At 45.3% G+C, this 21,515-nt stretch overlaps 1 protein-coding gene across 1 annotated transcript in view; it reads left to right on the forward strand.

Annotated features, from left to right (window-relative positions):
* CRB1 (crumbs cell polarity complex component 1) overlaps nucleotides 1-21,515 on the forward strand; it is a 143,795-nt gene that overhangs the window by 97,872 nt on the left and 24,408 nt on the right. Inside the window, exons 8-12 of the mRNA XM_068985794.1 lie at nucleotides 212-759; nucleotides 1,966-2,131; nucleotides 8,996-9,905; nucleotides 12,376-12,504; nucleotides 16,614-16,740. Coding sequence (XP_068841895.1) covers nucleotides 212-759; nucleotides 1,966-2,131; nucleotides 8,996-9,905; nucleotides 12,376-12,504; nucleotides 16,614-16,740 — 1,880 coding nt within the window. The remainder of the gene's footprint in view (nucleotides 1-211; nucleotides 760-1,965; nucleotides 2,132-8,995; nucleotides 9,906-12,375; nucleotides 12,505-16,613; nucleotides 16,741-21,515) is intronic.

Raw genomic sequence — 21,515 nt, forward strand, 5'->3', positions numbered from 1 at the left:
CTATGGACACAGGAACCTGGCAGGCTACAGTCCACGGTGTTGCAAAGGAGTTGGACATGACTGAGTGAAGAAACAACAACATATATGCATTGCAATTATATATGTGTGTGTGTGTGTGTGTGTGTGTGTGTATATAATCTTTTGCTGCTTTTTACTTGTGAATCTTAAGATGTTTCTTCTTGGTTTCTCCTCCTCTATTTTGCTATTAAAGAGTATGTGGCAGGCAGATTTGGCCAAGATGACTCTCCTGGATATGCTGTTTTTCATCTCAACAAGGATTACGAAGAAGACCTCACACTCTCCATGTTTGTTCGAACACGCCGGCCGGCTGGCCTGCTCCTAGCTCTGGGAAACAGCACTTACCAGTACCTCCGTGTCTGGCTAGAGCATGGCAGGCTAGCGATGCTGACTCCAGGTTCTCCCAAATTACTAGTAACATTTGTTCTCAGCGACGGAAACATCCGCTTGGTATCTTTGAAAATCAAGCCAAATAAAATTGAACTGTATCAGTCGTCACAAAATCTAGGATTTCTTTCTGCTCCTACGTGGAAACTCCAAAGAGGAGATGTCCTCTATGTTGGTGGACTGCCCGACAGGCGAGAGACTGAGGTTAGCGGTGGATTCTTCAAAGGCTGTATCCAAGATATAAGGCTAAACAACGAGAACCTGGAATTCTTCCCAAATTCAACAAGCAGCGCAGCCCACAATGCCGTTCTTGTCAATGTGACCGAAGGCTGTCCCGGAGACAGCCTGTGTGAGGTAGGATTATTCACACGGACTTTGTCCGTGCTGTCCCCTCCCTGCTGAACCCCCTCCCCCCGCCACCCCACCCCACCCCTCCAGGCTGTCACAGAGCACCAGCTTTGGGTTCTCTGCGCCATGCATCAAACTGTCACTGACTGTTTTACACATGGTAATATGTATGTTTCAGTGCTGTTCTCTCAAATCATCCCACCCTCTCCTTAAGTTTTTGACGTGGACCATTTTTAAAGTCTTTATTGAATGTGTTACAATATTGCTTTTGTTTTATATTCTGGTTTCTTGGCCTCAAGGCGTGTGGAATCTTGACCCCCAACCAGGGACTGAACCACACTACCTGCTTTGGAAGGTGAAGTCTTGACCGCTGGACCACCAGGGAAGTCCCCAGATGACATGTTAATAGAGTGATGGACATAGTGCAGATGGAGCTCTCAGGAATTGCTTTGTCAGTGTTTCTGTTTTGATTACTTTGTGAGCAACCTTGTGAGGACTCAGATGATAACAGTATGTTTCTGATTCAGAGGTGGGGCTCCTGCAGGGCAGAGGTGCCTCTCTATGGGGACCCAGAGGATCTAAGTACCAGCTTCACCGTTTGGCTTTTGATAGGATCTTGGAAGGGCTTCCTAGGTGGCTCAGTGGTAAAGAACCCACCTGCCAATGCAGGAGACATAAGAGACCCAGGATCAATCCCTAGGATGGGAAGATCTTCTGGAGGAGGGCATGGCAACCCACTCCAGCATTCTTGCCTGGAGAACCCCATGGACAGAGGAGCCTGGTGGGCTCCAGTCCATGGGGCGGCAAAGTGTCAGACATGACTGAAGCAGGCATACAAGCACACAGGATCTTGGACAATGAAAGGGACCTCAGTTTCCTCACCAGGAGAAATGAGAGGTAAAGGCTCTAACTCAAATGTTCATTAGTGTCATTGAAAGTGTTTGGTAATTTGTAAGTTTCAGAGACTATTATCATACCTTTGAAAATCTTCCTTGTGCTACAGGAGATCAATATTATATATTTTTATTTATTTCCCTTTTCCTTTTGATGGTAACAGTAAGTTTTATTCTGCTTACCAGCCAACAGATATAAAAATGTTCGATATGTAAATAAGTAGGAAATTAACATGAACAGATTCACGGAGTCTTGCTTGGCTCCTTTCCGCATTTAGCTGCCAGAGCTCCTTACGCCTGTGATTTACTGTCTACTCAGCCCAACCCCTGTCACCACGGAGGCATCTGCTACCCGCTGTGGGACGACTTCTCCTGCTCCTGCCCTGCGAACACAGCCGGAAAGGCCTGCCAGGAGCTGCGCTGGTGTGAACTCGGCCCGTGTCCTCCCGGCGCCCAGTGCCTGCAGCTGCCTCGAGGCTTCGAATGTAGGTGCATTTTAGACTTCTTGCCACCCAGTCCGGCTGGGCGTTTCAGTTGGTCGATGAGTCGACCCAGAAGAAGAACACAGACACACCCAGCTCAGCAGAGAAGCTTGTGGTTGCTTCCCCCAGCATGAGGGATGGTGTAACAAGCCTAACATGAGTGTAGTAAACCAGGGTAACCTCATGACATATCCCACCCCTGGATTTTGGGGGAGTGGGGAGATGGTGGCCATAGCAACTCCAAACCTACATCCTGGATCGTGTAAGGCTGATTTCTAGAGAAAGAGCTAGCTGGCTGATACTTGGCTTTTCTTTCCTCCTTGCTGATTATGCAGAGCAAAAGCACCAGCGTGAGCCTGTTGCCATCGGTTAGCTATGAGGCCTCCAATGGCTCACTTGCCTCCATAATCTAAGGCTTCCTCTGTAAAACAAGGATAAAATGTCTGCTGGACAAGCAGAGAAATCTGTGTGTGTGTGTGTGTATGTCTCTGTGTGTGTGATCATTGTATGACCTTGTGTGTAGACAGCCAAACACGTTAAGCACTCAATTCCTGTTTGCAAAGAGTATTTCCCTCAGTTGGAACAGTTTTCCTGCCCCAATGCAGCACTACTCAACGGTTTCCCAAATGTTAGCAAGCTGAACACTGTCCTCACAATTTTGACATGTCTACGTACTGGTGACACAGTGATTCATAGTCTGTCTTTTCTTCTACTTGAGACAATGCACAGTTCAGTGTGTAGCCAACCCTCCATGTTTGGACTCAACTCTCATCTCTTTCCCTCGTTCAGTGATTTTGCTTCTGAAATTTTTCTCTCGCCCGCCAGCAGCATCATCAGTTCTCCCACCAGCATATAAACATACTGTCAAATCCTCATCACAAACTACTTCCCCTGATTCCCTTGGGGGATGACGCCTGCCCCCCATCCCCACCAGCTGCCTCCCATGTTCCTGCCCCTTTCCTGGTGGGAGAACCCCTCTGGGAGCTGGCCTCCACACGCTCCTCACGTCTTACTGTCCAGTCTTCTTGCATTCACCCCATCAATCAGGCTCCCCCCACCTCTACCCTGAACCCTCCCAGCCCAGAGCCTCACAGGCTGCCTCTTCACTTCATTCCCTTTCCTACCCAAACGCCCTCTTCCCTGGCCTCATTTTCCTTCATGGATCTTATCATCCTTGGATGTTTTGTTTTATACGTATTTGCTCACTTGCTCATCATCTTTTCCTCAGTGGAATATATGCTTCAAAAGAGAAGGAGGTATTCACTCTGGCTTCCCAGCGTACTCCCAGCACTCAGAACAATGCCAGACACATAGGAGGCTGTCAGGAAGCATTTGCTTAATGAATATCTGTTTTCTTCAAGTTAACTCAATATCTTCACTTAACTGCTCTAGATTTAAAGAACATTGCCTGCATACAATTTAAAAAATATACAAAATACCTTGTAAAACAATGAACTAAAATAATAGTCTGGAGCTAGAGGGTAGATGGCCCTCAGGGCCATTAACAACTGAGCTTGGAAGTGACTGAGGACAAGTATATATTTACTCTGATGTTTATGTATTTTAAGATGATATGTCAACTTATCAGGTGACGTGTGAAATGTATTGCATTGTGTATATACTTGGGGAGCTTTTCTTGAAGAATACACATACCCTCATGCTTCATATTTAAGAATAATGTACTACACATGGGGCTTTCCAGGTGGCGCTAGTGGTAAAGAACCCACCTGCCAATGCAGGAGGCATGAGAGACCCGGGTTCAGTCCCTGGGGTGGGAAGATCCCCTGGAGGAGGGCATGGCAACCCACTCCAGTATTCTTGCCTGGAGGATCCCATGGACAGAGGAGCCTGGTGGGTTACAGGCCATGGGGTTGCACAGAGTGGGACACGACTGAAGCGACTTAGCACACACGCACACGAACACATGCTGCACACATGAAGAAAGCATGATGAATTTGCATAAAGAATGAGATCAGGCCTGAAATGTGATGCAGAATTTTAATGCCACCTTTTGCCTTGCTCGACCCTCTGAATTCCTTGCTTAAAATAGTTTACTACTTATTCATTTTATTATTACTCTTTTGATGGAAGTACTAAAGTTGTTTGTCCCAGTTATGTTCTACAAAAGGGTTTAAATCATTCTGAATGCCTTCATAGGGAAAAAAGAAAAGGGTTTCTAAAAACAGTGGCACTCACCACACCCCAGGTGAGAGTTGTTGCCTTCTGTCTTCATGTGAAGGACTTGGATGCCTCGGAAAGGCATGGAGGGCTCTTCATTCCTAGGCGTTGCCTCTGCGGAGAGAGGAGAAAGTTTGCCTCTGACCTTTCATAGAGCCTCAGAAACATTTTTGATGTATGCTCTATCTTAATAAAGTGGGGGAGGGGGAGGGAAACCAGTAGGAGGGGTGAACTTTCCCTATCCAACAGCTATCACCCCAGATCATCTTTGCTCTGTTGTATGTGATCTCGTGACCGTATGGTATGTTTTCCGAGTGAGATGTGCTGAAAAGATAGTTCTGCTAGAGTAACTACTCTGGAGAGTATAGCTGGTGCATTACCCGAATTTACCTTTAGTGCCTAATTGTTTCTATCTGAGCATCCTATAGAAGGAGAGAGACTTAAAAATTACAACCCACCTTAGACAGAGACGTGTTTATTATGATCAAGTCCCCTGAAGGAAGGCAGAGTATAAATGGTACCTGCACGGCGGTTCTAACTCAGATAACAAGGAGTGACTTCTGCACGGTCAGCATGTCTGTGAGACGAGTTATGCAGCGTGACAGATGCCACTCTTTCTTCAGGAGCTGGAGGAATCATGAGACTTGTCATCTTAGCATTTATGTTAACATGTTACATGTTAAAGCATGTAATGAGGCACTTCTTGCTCTTTTCCTCCCTAATCGCAACCTGGCTGGAAAAAAAAAAAAAAAGATTCACCACAGTCAAAAGCAATAAAATCAAGAGCAATGCTAATCCAGTCAAATAATCCACTTGAATTTACTCATGTTGAGGTTTCTAATCATTATCTCACTTTTCAGAATTAAGGACTGAGTGACTTTCATACATTATTCATTTAATAATATTTACTGAGCACCTACTCTATGCCAGGCAGTGTTCCAGGCACAGGGCTTAGTGGGAACCTAGACAGAGAATGTCCAAGATCTCGTAAAAGTTCATGTTCTAGTGAGGAAAGACCAGGAACAAGTAGGAAAATTTTTACTTATTTTATTATTATTATGTATTATTTTATATATAAAATATGAGTATTTATATATTATATAAAATGTATATTTTATATATATAAAGAATCTGCCCATAATGTGGGAGACCCAACTTTGATCCCTGGGTTGGGAAGACCCCCTGGAGAAGGGCATGGCAACCCACTCCAGTATTCTGGCCTAGAGAATCCCATGGTCAGAGGAGCCTGGTGGGCTACAGTCCAGAGGGTCACACAGAGTCAGACATGACAGCAACTAACACTTTCACTATTTCACTATTATATTATTATATTTTTTATTTTGTTTATTTTTAATTGGATTGTTAAAGAAAATTTAACAATGTAATTTCAAATAGTTAGAAGATGCTATGGAGAAAATCAAGCAGAATAATTGAAAAGAGAGTGGATTTGGGATGGAAACACTTGGATAGTTGGGGAAACCCTCGCAGAAGAGGTGACATTTGAGCACATATTATTTTGAGAAAGAGGCGGGTGTGGGAAGAGCAGGGGCCAATATCCTGTCTAAGTAACAGCAAAGGTAAAAGACACAGTTTGGGAACAAGCCTGTTGTCTTCAAGAAACAGCAGCTTTTGTGGCTGTAGCACGTGAATGAGCAAGAGTGGCTGGAAATGGCGCTGGAAAGTCGGTCAGAGGCTGGGCCACAGAGATTCTGTCCGCCGTGTGTGGGACTTGGGGCGTCTTTCTGGATGTGACGGTAGCCAGTGGGGTCTCAGGCTCAGGAATGGTCAGTGCGTTGCTCTGCAGAGCAATAGAAACTAGAGCACTGAGGAAGAGCTGGAAGAGGCTGCACCTCAAGTGTCCGAGGGTGGGTGTGCTGCTCCACGCGTGAGCAGACACAGTGCTGGGAGGTTCATTTCCATGGAAAGCTGGGAGACAATGAGCACAGAGAGTTGCCTGTTGGACCGGGTCACACCGGTGCCTCCGTGACCTTGACCAGAGTGGTTTCAGTGACGTGACGGGAACCAAAGGCTCAGTGGAAGATGTTAAGAAACAAAATGGGAGATGAGAAAGTGGAGACAAGGTGAATATAAAACTATTCGGAAAAAGCTTTGCCAGAGAAGGAACTAGAGAAATAAAAATGCAAGAGGGTCGGTGGGAGTCAGTGTAGGACTCGGGTTTTCGTGTGCAATTGCAGCCTATTTGTGCACCGTTGGGAAATGAAAGAAGGGGAGGGAAAATCATGATGAAGTACAGCGGGAGGTTCCGTGTAGAAGGTGGAAATGAAGGGGACCCAAGGCATGGCCGGGACAGCTGGGCTTGGGCGTATGAGGCAAAACCTATGGCTTCCCCCCCGATTAGGGAAAACCCAGCGGTCCCCCTCCTCTGTGCTTCCCCTTGATTTTGACACTAGGACCCCACTGACAACATTTCTGATGCCTGACGTGTGCAGGCTCCCCCTGACCAGGCAATCCCGCAGCACCAGCTGGGTGTCCTACAAGTTCTCACAATTCAGTGCAACTCTGACTGTCTCTCCAGACATCGTGTGAGGTCTCACAGGCCACAGGCTCGGTCCCGCTGCAAGACTCCCACCCCGTTTCCGATGCCAACCACAAGTCCAGGTTGTCACTCGTGCTTCTGATCAATCAGCTGTAAATCTGAGATTCCCACAATCCCCACCTCAGTTCAGTTAATTTGCGAGAGCAGCTCACAGAACTCTGGGAAACACTTACTGGTTTCGCAGCTTATTGGGAGATCTGCAAAGGCCCAGATGGACATCTGGATGAGGAGATACACAGGGCAAGGTCTGGGAGGGCCCCCAGTGCAGGAGCTTCTGTCCTGAGGAGATGGGGTGCGTGACCGTCCCAGTGTACCTGTGTTGAGCAGCTTGGAAGCTCTCTGAATGCCATACTTTGGGGGTTTTGTGGAAGCTTCTTTATGTAGGCATGACTAATTATTAACCCCATTTTCCAACCTCGTCCTTCTCTAGAGGATGGGCTGGGGCTGAGAGTTTCAGGCTTCTAGTCATGGCTTGGTCTTCCTGATGACCAGCCTGCATCCAGGCTCCATTCAGAAACCCAAGCAGAGTTGTCTCATTACAACACACATGCTCCCAGGGCCATGCTCTCATCATTTAGGAATTTACCAGGATTTTCGGAGCCTCAGGTCAGGAACCAGGGGCAGAGAACAGTATATATATTTTCTGTTATTATACAGATGAGAAGAAGGACAATGCATCCATTATAACATCCATATGCATCCCATGCATCCATATAAGTTCCAATATTTTGGCCACCTGATAGGAAGAGCTGACTCCCTGGAAAAGACCCTGATGCTGGGAAAGATTGAAGGTGGGAGGAGAAGGGGATGACAGAGGATGAGATGGTTGGATGGCATCACTGACTCAATGGACATGAGTTTGAGCAAGCTCTGGGAGATGGTGAAGGACAGGGAAGCCTGGTGTGCTGCAGTTCATGGGGTCACAAAGAGTCGGACTTAACTGAGCAACTCAACAACAGTCTATTATAACAGAATAGAAAGCAGAGTGGATCCAAATTTGTTAGGTTTACAGGTTAGGTGGAAAGCTGAAGCAGTTCTTCTTTCTCTTACTTTCTTAAGAACATATTAAAGGAGATCATAAACTGACAGCATCAGATATTTTAAGAGATAAAACACTTCAATAGAAAAACGCAGTGAGATTGCCCCAAAGTGCTGTGGTCATATGTGATCACGTATATATGTCATACAGTGGAGCAGATGGTATGGTTTTATGGTTTTGCCCATTTCACAGCTCTTAGTTAGGCACAGATTGGTAACTGGACACCTAATTGGAGTTTGCAGATAGTAAATCAGTCATTTAGACTGCTACTTTTAAGAGCCTCATGGTCAGCTTCCCAGGTGGTACTAGTGGTAAAGAATCTGCCTGCCAGTACAGGAGACACAAGAGATATGGGTGAGATCTCTGGGTCAGGAAGATCCCCTGGAGAAGTAAATGGAAGCCCCTCAAGTATCCTTGCCTGGAAAATTCAAGGGACAGAGGAGCCCAGTGGGCTACAGTCCATAGGGATGCAAAGAGTCGGACACGACTGAGCACACACTCAGCTAACTCAGAAGCCAGTGTCCACTGTTAATTTGCTGTGTAACCATTGCTAGACTTGAGATTGCTTTGTGCTTAGTTTCTTGATGTATAAAATGGTAATCAATGCTTTATTGGTGGGAACTGAAGCAAAATAATATTGGAATGTATTAGCGTTTCAATGGAAAAGAAATATATGATTCGGGTTTTGGTGTCAGACCTTCCAGGTTTGACACTGTCTTCATTAACTATTAGCCATTTGACCATGAAAAAATTACTTAACTTCTATGAATCTCAATTTCTTATTCTATAAAATAGAAATGATATTAATAATAAACCTGTATTTAATAACTGTATTAAAAGTAATATAAAGACAACTAACAGAGTGCCTAGCCCATATCAGTCAATACATGATGGTAATAATATCTTGATCATTAATGTTAATAAAGGTAATTAAGCAAAAGAGTTTGAGCAAGCTTCAGGAGCTGGTGATAGGGAAGCCTGGCATGCTGCAGTCCATGGGGTCACAAAGAGTCGGACACAACTGAGCAACCGAACTGAAGCAAATGTTACAGGTTTAGTCAAGTTGCTGACTGGCACGGCCTTCTCTCTTTAGGTATCGCAAATGCTGTTTTTAATGGACAAAGCCGTGAGATAATATTCAGGAGCAACGGGAACATCACCAGAGAGCTCACCAATGTCACGTTCGGTTTCAGAACGAGGGATGCCCACGCGATCATACTGCACGCAGAGAAGGAGCCTGAATTCCTTCGTATTCACATTCGGGATTCCCGGTTGTTATTTCAACTGCGAAGCGGCAACAGCTTTTACACGCTGAGTCTGACGAGTCTGCAGCCGGTGAGCGACGGCGTGTGGTACCAGGTGACCATCTCCATGACAGACCCGGGGGCCCAGGCTTCCAGGTGGCAGATGGAGGTGGACGGGCAAACGCCTCCTGTGACCAGCGCAGTCGCTGCCGGAAGCCTCAGCTTCCTGAAGGATGACACAGACGTCTATGTGGGTGACCGAGCTAGCAACAGCACTCGGGCCCTGCGAGGGTGTCTAAGCACGATCGCCATCAGCGGCCTCTATCTATCTTACTTTGAAAACGGCGGTGGCTTGATGAACAGACCTCAGAAGGAGCGGTTTCTCAAAGTCTCCGGGCCTCCGGTAGAGACGGGCTGCCTGCAGCTGGACGCCTGCCGCTCCGGGCCCTGCCTGCACGGAGGCCGCTGCAAGGACACCTACAGCTCCCACCGCTGCACCTGTCCCGCGGGACGGTCGGGGCCACACTGCGAGCTCGACGTCGATGAATGCCTTTCAAGCCCCTGTATCCACGGCAACTGCTCCGCCCCTGGCGGGGCAGCCTATCACTGCAGGTGTGAGCCTGGCTTCACAGGTGTGAACTGCGAGTCGGAGGTGGACCACTGCCAGCATCACCAGTGTGCAAACGGGGCCACCTGCATGAGTGACGCCAACAGCTACTCTTGCCGCTGTCCTGGAAATTTCACGGGAAGGTTCTGCAGGTGAGCATTAAGCGTTAGTCGCTCAGTCGCATCCAACTGTTTGCGACCCCATGAACAGTCGCTTGCCGGGCTCCTCCATCCGTGGGATTTCCCGCGTGAGAATACTGGAGCAGCTTAGCCAGTCCCTTCTCCAGGGGGTCTTCCCGACCCAGGGATGCAACCCACGTCTCCTCCTTGCAGGCGGATTCTTTATCTTCTGAGCGGCCAGGTGAGCCTTACACCCATATAAAGCGTGTCTGGAGGTGTGCTCACGTGCACAGGTACACTCAGTACGCTGTGCTGAGCAGGGCTCACGGTCACGGCCATGACGGTTCAGGCCCGTGAAGACAGGATTGCATCTGCCGGCACGTTCTACAGGATTTGGACCACATCCTTCAAACAAAATGTCTTCTCAGTCACCTCGGGCAGAGTACGTCTCGGGAACGACGGGCCCTGGAGTCCGAGCCTTAAGGCCGCAGGAAATAAACACAGTGACAACCAATACAAGCTGAATTCTGGTTTTGTAGGAGGAAGCACGACTTCTATCCCTGAAAGAATGCCCTGGGTCACTTCAGGCAGGTCAATGTTACAAAATTCTGAAAAGGCTATGTTGAAGTAGTTTCCAAAATGGGAATTCATGACTCAGAATGAGCATGTTTCGATGACTTTGTCATGAATTAATGAGGGAACCAGTAAGATAAAAATCAAAATGTCAAAGGACAGTACAATTATATACACAAATACGTACACATAATAGATATGCATGTGGGCTTCCGTGATGGGTCAGTGGTAGAGAATCCGCCTTCCAGTTCAGGAGACATGAGAGATGTGGGTTTAGTCCCTGGGTCAGGAAGACCCCCTGGAGAAGGGCATGGCAACCCACTCCAGTATCCTTGCCTGGAGAATCCCATGGACAGAGGAGCCTGGCGGGCTACAGTCCACAGGGTCATGACGAGTCAGATATGACTAAAGTGACTAAGCACGCACGTAGGAACATGAGACCATTATTTCCAGCAAGTAATAGATTCCAGAATGTTGACAAGAATGCCTGGAGTGGGCTGGCAGCCTGGAGACATTACAGTAGTTCAGTGGTGATACCTTCACTGGATGAATCTCCTGGTAGACACAACATGTAGTCACAGCTACAAGGAGATGTATTTTTGTCTCCATGATACTGTTGTTCAGAGCCTGTGAAGGCAAGACACAGGGCTGACTGCTGAGTACGGACATAAAACGTGACTTCTCATAGTTAACCTACTCATTTGCCAACAGGTAAACTGAATGCTTAACAGCAAAAGACATTCAGGATCAAAATCAATAGTACTGCTGTGGTGACTTTGGATAAGTAAAAGACACACATATGCCTAGGAGCCAGTGCGCCAGTATTTTTTTCTGCCTAATTCATCAAAGCCAAGTTTTCAAAGATTAAAGTTTTGATTCAAAAGTACTTTCTAACAAGATTCAAAAATTGTTTATTAAACGTTAAGATGTATACAAAGCTTCCTATTTGCATTGCTAATTGACCTCTTCCAAAGCTGGTTGACGTTTTTGGCTCTTATGAAAAATCCTTATGATATTTTCTTTTTAAAGTCAAATTGATTAGCTCTTGTGGGAAGAGACACACTTACCATATAGGTTGCTTTCTCCATATTAGCTGCAGTCTGCTGAGCAGAACAAAATAAAACTCATTTTATCTTTCTTGAATATTAACTATGTATCTGATTCCGTGCACAACACGCACAGTGTAGTTAAGGACCTAGACACTTTGAAGTCTTTTTAACCAGCCCCGTCACAGCCCTGGATTTTATCTGGTAGTAAGTTCTGCTTAGCATCTAACAATTTGTACTGGCTTTTATAGGCATTCCTTAACATATAAAGTTGTGTTTTTAAACAAAAGAGCCACACTCTGAATTCACATGTACTTTCCACTGACTGCTGTATACAAACCTCCTGGACAGCATTTGGCTTGCCTTCTGCTAAGTCATGAATTATTGGATGAGGGCAGCAAGTGTTGGCGGGGCAACCAGAGTTCGGCTTCAGTGAGAGGCAGCGGAGAAATCACACGAGTGCTTGGGTACCAGAGTCCTGGCCTTTCTTTCCTGACGTTTATAGAGATGCAATTTTCCTATGGCCTGAAGTGATTTATTAGCCAAGCAGCAGCAAATCTAGCCATAGCGAGTTTCTTTCCAACACTAAATTTATTGCCACCACCACCCCACCCCCGCACCCCCCGGCACAGATCTTATCTCATGAATGAGCACTGGGTAGAAATGGAAGATGGATAGGCACGCTCCTTACAGCGCCCTCCCGCAGGACCTGTGGACCAAAGAGTGATCCGTGTCCAAAACAGCACAGTTAAGCGTCTGTAGCTCAGTTGGCCTGAGCACCTCATGAGTTTGGCACGGACAAGATACACGGACTTTTCTAAAAAAGTGTTCTTGAATGAAATGAACAAGATGAATTGCAGTGACTATTACTTTTTTCTCCCTAGGTACCTCCGATTACCCTCCACCTTCTGTGGGAATGAGAAGACCAACCTCACTTGCTACAACGGTGGCAACTGCACGGAGTTCCAGGGAGAAATGAAGTGCGCCTGCTGGCCAGGTTTTACGGGGGAACGGTGAGTCGCAGCAGAGCTTTACGGGAGGGCCTTCCAGGCCGGACAACAGTGAGACAATACGAAGTGTGTTTCTTCTCCGCTTTCTCGTCTCAGTTCCCATAGGAAAATCTGTGCTTTAGTATAGGTCTGGCCAGAGTCAAAATAAAAAAGAAAAATTACCCTTGAGGTCAAAGTCAAGGACACTTTATGAGCCAAGACTTTAACTAGGGAAATATGTCTCTGAAAAATGTGAAATGTGATATTTTTCTTTCTTAGAAATACTTCTGGATTCATGTTTCTTTCCCACTAACTCTAACACATGATGCAAAGGTGGGTATTGTTGAGGTCAAATAAAATATACCTTAAAGACTGCCCTGTGGACTTACCTAGAACACTAAAAGTATACGCATCTTATCCAGATGACTCTACTGTTCCCAGAGAAGCCCTGTCCTCCGTACCTAATGCTGGGATTGTTGACGTGGAATTGATTACTGCTCTCAATATATAACTTGCTGAAAATGCAAGCATGTTTGTATATGCATGTGACTTGCTGAGGTGAGTTCAAGGGCAAAAATGTGCAGGTGTGTGTGCTAAGTCACTTCAGTCATGTCTGACTCTGTGCAACGCTCCCTCCCCCCACCCCCCCAGGCTGTAGTCTGCCAGGCTCCTCTGTCCATGGGATTCTCCAGGCAAGAATACTGGAGTGGACTGCGATTCCTTACTCCAGAATATGTCCCTGACACAGGGATCAAACCCAAGTTTCTTATGTCTCCTGCCTTGGCAGGTGGGTTCTTTACCCACTAGTGCTGCCTGGAAAGTCCAAAAAAGTGCACACCCTGTAGCTTTTGTCAGATGCCCAAGGGGATCAGTGTCCCCAGAATGGTGACAAACTGAGACTCTACAGATACACTGTAGCAGCAGAGAACAAATACTTGGCCATTTGTCTAGCACTCTGCCAGGCACCCTACAAATATTGTCTCTAATTGTCTTTATATCCCTTCTGCATTTGTGTAAACTGAAGCTGAGAGGTTAGGGGAGAGGTCAGGTGTCGATTCAGATTGTGCTGCAGCCAGGTCAGGCCACCTTCAGAACCTCTGCCCATCTCTAGGATGTTTCTGGCATAAACATATGACCAAATCTTTACTTGCAACAACTAAAAGAAAAGGGAAAGAGTTCTCCTCCATCTCTTACACCATCCAGGGCTAGATAAATTGTTCTCTGATCAGGCTTCCTCCATTGAACAAATTAGATCAAATCCAACACCTTGGACAAAACGATTTTGACCGAATTAATTTTCCCCAGAAGAGTAGTTAGTAAAATAATGGGTGCATTTTTGCCCCATGACAACTGCAGTTTGGATTAACTGGAATTTTCTCTTTTTCAGCTAGTGCTTCGGGCACCACACAGACATAGTTCTTTCGTCATGTTGGCAAACAGCAGGCAGTGTGGCCACACCTGCATTTTTCCCCTCCAACATTCAGTGACAAGGCTGGTCCTTGCTTTCTTGGTCTGCTCTCAGTGGCTGGCTCTATGCAGCATGGGCGGTTGGAGAATCTGTGTGTATGGAGGGGTGTGACCTGACGTCACATTCTGCTTTTCACGGCACCATTTTTTTCCGTGCATGCACCATAATAATATTGTTAACCCAGAGACCATTTGGCTGGCCTCTGATTCCATCTCCAAAATACTGCAAAGATTTTCTTGTCCGGAAATTTGAACAGTGCTTTATATATTTAAGTGCTGGTTCCCTTCTGCCTCGATGGCACAGTTTAATGCTTACTGTTATTATTCAGTTGATTAACTGATGTCTAATGACGACAGCTTAGACCTCATCCAGAGTCTTGGATTATTTTTCTCTGCTGCTTGCATGTTGTCCCTGTTTACAGTAAATGTCTCCCTTTCCTCCAACATTGTTTGGTTTTTTTTTTTTTTTAAAAAGATTATCTGACATTTAACCTCCAAATTGTTGATTTCAAATATGGTAAGAAAAGCAAGCTCAACATTCTCCTTCTTCTCCCAGGAATCGTTTCACCAAGATAAACTTCTCCACTGAAAATGAATTTCTAAAATAGTCCCCAGGTGTTCCATGGATTCCATGCTTTCAAAGTCCTTCTCTGTCATTAGTTATTTCACTGGATGGCAATGGATTTATTTTTTTTTAATTTCCTGCCCATTAATAACTCCTAACGAAAGCTCCAATAATGATTGTTGTGTGTATACTGTGGACTGTTCAGTTTGAAAGAGAAGTAGATAAGCAACAGAGAAAGAATAACTAGGGGAAAAGCGGAAAGCACTGGGCAGCCTCCCCAGGACCAGGGGGTGAGGCTTCCACAAAGCCCAGAGATGTTGGAAAGCTGTCATGTAACAGACCGCCTCCTCTGCCGTGGGGTTCAGACCTCCAGCTCTGTGCCGTCACCCCGGCAGGCTATGCGTGGTGGATGCTCTGAACGCTCCGGCCCACCCAGGGCAGGGAGGACTTGGCAAGCCCCCTCCAGTCATTGAGCTCCGCTCTGCTCCGACCAGAGAGGCCTCCTCCATCCCGGGAGCCTGAGCCAAAGCAGGGAAACAAAATGCCCCAGCTATGCTCGGTACCCAGCGGGGTAAGGAGCTATTTCTCTGGGATGAAATCTTTTTCCCTTTGTGCCTTGGGGAGGCCCTGCCCCACCCACCGCCTCCTCTTTTCATTTCTTGAGCCTGGGGATTAGTGGATGACCCAGGCGCACATGCTTACCTCTTCAGAGGTGGGGAATGAAAACCTGCTTGGAGTGGACTTCACCTCTATGAGCTGCTCTGCAGAGACTTTTGAAGCTATGATTTTGTATGAATTTCCCAAAGTCAGGGAGATGTCTCAGTTACTGCTCTATCCCGAGGCCCAGTGGAGGTTTTGGCATGTGCTCAATATCTACTCAGTAAGGGACTGGGCAGTTAATCAGTGAATGCACAGAAAAGCAATTTCGGTAGATGGAAAACCAGGTGAAAAGTGACAGTGCTCCAGGGAAGAGGGCAGTTTCAGTCACCTTAGAACTGGCATCACTTGTTTTTGGAAAATTTTGGCTTTTGAAAATCGTTCTACCTGGACCTGGAAAGGTTACAACCTAGCTATGAAACCAGTTTATTAGTGACTGCAATCTTCTGATTATCTACTTTGGCTTTTATTAAAAATGGAATCTCCAGGACTTCCCTGGTGGTCCAGGGACTGGGACTCCGCACTCCCAATGCAGGGCGCCTAGGGTGTGATTCCTGGTCAGGGAACTAGATCCCACGTGCTGCAGCTAGGGGTTCACAGGCGGCAACTGAAGATCCCACAGCTGCAACTAGGGATCCCGCTAGCCACAGCGAAGAAGCCACGTGCCGCAGCTGGGATCTGGTGCAGCCAAATGAATGGGCGGTAAAGAGGCTGCCTGCAGTGAAGAGATGCGAGAGATGCAGGTTTGATCCTGGGTTGGAAAGATCCTCTGGAGGAGGAAATGGCAACCCACTCCAGTATTCCTGCCTGGAGAATCCCATAGAGAGAGGAGCCTGGTGGGCTATAGTCCACAGGGCTGCAAAGAGCTGGACATGACTGAAGTGGCTTAGCTCTCATGCATTTTACATATATATGTATATATGTAAAATGCAATTCCCAAGGAGAATAATCCAAAAGCCCCCAGGATACACCAAATACATTTTCCCGCTTCTTATGGGCTTCTCCCCTTCGCCTGGCACACCGATGCTTTAGAACCCTCATAGCCCCAGGCCGGCTCTGTAGACGCTGGGTTTGAAAAACACAGCTCCCTCTCCTGGCCCCCACGTACCCCAATGAACCAAACTTTTACAAGGTGACAACCACACTAACTCTTGAGGGGGAAAATGAAATTGACCTGTGCATGGCTCCATTTTGCTTTAGTTTCTAAAGATTTGCACCAGTTTTCTCATTCTAATTAACAGTGTGCGTGTGCATACACATTATTTTCATTAAAACCAAAATCCGTGAAAGGCATTTGGAGGGCTGTCTCCCAGCTGTCGGACACGCAGGAAGGGCGTGGGGATTTGCCGGTCCCACTCCGCTGGGGAGGCCAAAGCGCTCCCTCCCTGGTGGTGTCACGGCCAGTGTGCTGAGCCGGGCCCGGTCTCTGCTGTTTGTGTTGAAGGTGTGACAAGGACATCGACGAGTGCGCGTCCGACCCCTGCCTGCACGGCGGCCGCTGTCACGACCTGCTGAACGGGTTCCGGTGCACGTGCGCGCTGGCCTTCGCCGGGCCGCGCTGCGAGCTGGACGTAAGCGGCCTCTCCTTCTACGTCTCGCTGCTGCTCTGGCAGAACCTCTTCCAGCTCCTCTCCTACCTCATCCTGCGCCTGAATGATGAGCCCGTGGTCGAATGGGGAGACCAGGACGATTACTGACTGCGTCTGAGCGCTCCCAAACCTGAAACCACGACTTTCAGGATATGCCTTGAAATTTAATCATCTTGAAAACTAAATTCAAGGCCTATTTTAAGCATATTGCAAAGCACTTTACGAGTGTAGCAAATATTTACTTATTCTGGCTCTAAATGCAAAGCAATATTGTTCTCAATGCAAGCAGAAACGTCTCCTTGCCGAGAATATTGAGTACAAATATGCCATCATTCTAAGCGCATCTGTGTCTGAAGGACCCTTAGTGAGAGGGTGCTTTTTCCCACACCTGCTCTTGTGGGCACCTTTATAGTGTAAGTCACTCTCCCTCACCCTCATGCTCAGTCAGTCTTGTCCTTTCATTCCCATCTATTATTCAGGACACAACAGTTTGAAATTAGATTTTTTTAAAAAATTTTTATCCATCTATGCTGTGTTGCCAGTTCTCTGGTAAGTTAAAAATATATATAAAGTGGAGAATCCCATGAAGTCCCTCAAAATGTAGAAGGAATCTTTTCTGATATAATTGGTATCAGTTCTCAAGTTACTCCTTACCAGTGTAATTTATAATTCCACAAAACCTTTCTTCTTCAGAAAAAATGACAGATAAAACTTTTTTCCATTCCTTTTTTCCTGCAATACTTTCTATACAAATAACTTTTTGTTAATTGCTTATAAATTTATGAGCTTATTGACTTTCCTATCAAATGAACTAATTGCAATTGCTTTTCAATACATATTTTAAAAAGAAAGAAATGCTATTCTATAGGTATATACTAAAAATACAATTTATAAAACTTGAATTTCCTGGAGGCCTGTTTTTCTAAAATCTGCAAGTAAATTTATCCTCTCAACTATATTTCTGAACAGAAAACATACTGCAGCTGCTAAGTTGCTTCAGTCGTGTCTGACTCTGTGTGACCCCACAGACCTATATTATAATCAAAATATATTTGGCACTATGATTTTTTAATAATTAGGTACATGAAGTGATGGATTTACCAAGTAAATTAATAAGGTATGCAAAGATTAATATATATTCTTGCTTAGCTTTAGTACAGTATATAATATATTAATTAGAAAGTAACTTTATTTACTAGTATTTTTATTGCTTCTGCTGACTTGCTGTCATTTATGCTAAGTGTCTGTGTGTGGACATACCTTCCCAAGGAGCCATGATTAGTGTTCATTTAAAGGGAAAATAGGTTGATCTTATGAAATAATTCAGAAAGCCACTATAATAGCAAAGGCCCGCCAAATATCGTTTTGTAAATGCATTTGTGTCTTTAGGAGTTGCCCTGGTTTGAAAATGTGAGGGCGGTTTATCCAGTGGGTGGCATCCAATACTCAGTTAGTTCCTTCTTCCTTTTTTTTGTTAATAAAATTGTTTTCCTGTGGAAATTACAAGCTAAATTTAAATATAGCATGACATCAAAACTACAAAGCAGCATTCTATAAAAGCAAAGGAGGTAAGCTCAACCTTAGTTTTCAGCAGTCACAGAGGATTTTATGCAGCAAATGCTCTATGCTGTGGAGCGCTGGCAGGCCCTCGACTGGAGAAGCTTATGTTGAAGTTTCCTTTCCTTTCTGCTCCCCACCCCCTCACCCCCCGACAGCATGTGCTACCCCGCCATCTCAGCTGATCTGCTGCACAGTTAGATTTCCTGACAAGAGACCTGGAGAAACCCTTCCTATCAATATTTGCTTTCCCAAATTATCTGAAGTAACCATAAAATTGATTATAGCCAAAGACCACACATACAGTTTTTCCATCTACTCCCTCTTGGGCAGATCTGTAATTATGTACATAGAGGTCATTCCAAATATAACACGTTTCCTTCCAGATATCTTTCTGAGTCACTCGCCATTTCTTCCTCCATGCAGTTCTATTGTCAGTTGCTTTTCTGTTTCCCCATGTCTTGTCATATCTGACCTAAAAACCCTGTCCTTCTTCTCTGTCTTCTTCTGTATTTTCAGTTGCATTGTGTGTGACTACAGTTTGTGCACATTTGCACGGAAAAATAAAACCATTGTTTCTGTGTCTCTACTCCTCATCTTCTGATATCTGTCTTCATTTGCCTTGACTGTGTCTTGCACGCTAAGATGGCCACAAGTCTGGTGCATGCGCAGGTACACACACACACCCACACCCACACCCACACCCACACACACACACACACACAGCAAACACAGAAGAACCTGTGCTGATCACCCTGAATGGTGGTCTCTTCCCCCAGACATGTTCCTGCAGATAGACACCTGTGCCCGCCTAGGTCAAAGTTCCATGTACCTTCCCTCTATGTCCAGACACTCCTCTAGTTGGGATTCTCAAGTTGATGACATCCTTAATTGTTCTTACTGGGGATGTGCAGTGTCCCCGGTTAACCTGGCTCTTGAGAAGGGGCCCTCTCACCTGAGTGACGGAAATCTACACAGGCTCCTCTAGACTCTGCCTCTGAAACATAACGTGTAGTGGTTGAGTTAGAAATGTTTCATTTTGCTCATTTTTAAGGTTCAGCATTTGAACTAAACAAGGCTATGTGTCTATTTTTGGCCATACCATTTCCTCCTGTGTGTGGATGTGGTTTTTATCACCCTTCTTTTTGGAGAACAGGGAAAGTTGAGAAAATAGGGAGGTTGGGAGAAATCAGTGTTTTGACAGCACAGAAAGATGAATTTAACACTTCCAAGAAACTTCTCTGGGCCAGGGATTGTGATAAGCCTTCCATAAATACATATTTTTCACTGTAAGGGCAACCAATATCTCTCACCTTCCAAATTCTTCACTAAATTGTGTTTAAAGATCCCTTTGCCATATCTGAGCATTACAGCAGAAGTTGTTCAGCTTTAATTTTGCAAAATTTAGATGGAGTCTTTTCTGGGAACGGTGATACATAAAGTTTGAGTTTAGTGATTTAGGAAGAATACCAGTGAAAAAACTATGAAAATTATTCTCAACTGCCAAAATCACTAGTAGTATAGACCACTTCATTTCTCAACTTTATTTTTTGATTTATTCAACAAATGCTGATAAATACCTTCTATGTGCTATGCCCTGGACTAGAGAATTCAACAGTAGATTAGACGCAGCACATGCCCACAAGCTGAGGGTCTCATTGAGGATGTAGACTGGCAGAGGAGAAGAATTCCTGGGTCAGTGTTAGGATGGAACTCAGTGCCAGCTCTAGAGGAGTACAGAAGAGGGGCGTTTTCACTTGGTCTTCAAGGCAGAAGTAGAAGCAGTGACAGATTTTATTTTCTTGGGCTCCAAAATCACTGCAGACGATGACTGCCACAAACGATGCTTGCTCCTTGGAAGGAAAAGCTGTGACAAACCTGGATAGCATTTTAAAAAGCAGAGACATCACTTTATTGACAAAGATCTGCATAGTCAAAGCTTTGGTTTTTCCAGTAGTTATGTACGGATATGAGAGTTGGACCATAAGGAACGTTAAATGATGAAGAATTGATCCTTTTGAACTGTGGTGTTAGAGAAGACTCTTGAGAGTCCCTTGGACTGCAAGGAGATCCAACCAGTCCATCCTAAAGGAAATCAGCCCTGAATATTCATTGGAAGGACTGGTACTGAAGCTGAAACTCCAATACTTTGGCCACCTGATGGGAAGGACTTGACTCACTGGAAAAGACCCTGATGCTGGGAAAGATTGAAGGCGGGAGGAGAAGGGGACGACAGAGGATGAGATGGTTGAATGGCGTCACTGACTCAGTGGACGTGAATCTGAGCCACTCCGGGAGATAGTGAAGGAAAGGGAGCCTGGCGTGCTGCAGTCCATGGGTTCTCAAAGAGTCAGACACGACTGAGCGACTGAACAACAATAACAACAACACCCTCAAAGTCCATCCAGGCTGTTGCAAATAGCAGGATCCCCTCATTCTCTTGACTAAGATGTTGTTATTGCACAAGGAATCTTCTTGGCTTTGCGTGAGGTCTCTTGCTAAGGTGCACGGACTCTGGTTGTGGGGCACAGGCTTAGTAGCTGCTCAGCATGTGGGATCTTAGTTCCCTGAGCAGGAACTGAACCTGTGCTCCCCGCATCGCCAGGTGATTTTCAACCACTGGACCATCAAGAAAGTCCCCACAGAACATTTTAGAAAGCAAGTCCCTGTTACAATCTAGTTAACTTAACAAAAGACTCAAGGTGAATAATGAAGCTGATCACACCATGTTAACTATTATTTTCTTGAGTTATTCCTGTTGGTTTTTACTCAAGAAGAAGTTTTAACATTGGTTCATCTATTAAAAATAGAGTCATGATTAATGAAACAAAACAGTTAGTATGCAAGTGAATATCATGATGTTATCTAGTTGAATATAACATGAATTTAGTTTCTCCCAATTTTTTTCAAGAATTGAATGTATAGATTCTTATATGGACTTTCTTCTTGACTGGCTTACATTGGGTTTGGGAAAAGAGGGTGCAGCTCATTGAATACATTGCTGATCTTTTTTGTGAAAGTAAATGTAGAAAACCGGGCCCACTCCAGGGGATTTTATATTTGACCAAATTTAAATATCAAGAAAACTGACTTGAAATTGGTACTGGTGTTTAATATTTTTCTGCTTTAAACTTTCATGATTCATATATGTATTATACAAATATTATTTTCCTAGGCTTGATAGAAAGAATTCTTTCCTT

The sequence above is a fragment of the Capricornis sumatraensis genome, chromosome 14 (genome assembly GCF_032405125.1).
Source record: "Capricornis sumatraensis isolate serow.1 chromosome 14, serow.2, whole genome shotgun sequence".
Classification (NCBI taxonomy): Eukaryota; Metazoa; Chordata; class Mammalia; order Artiodactyla; family Bovidae; genus Capricornis; species Capricornis sumatraensis.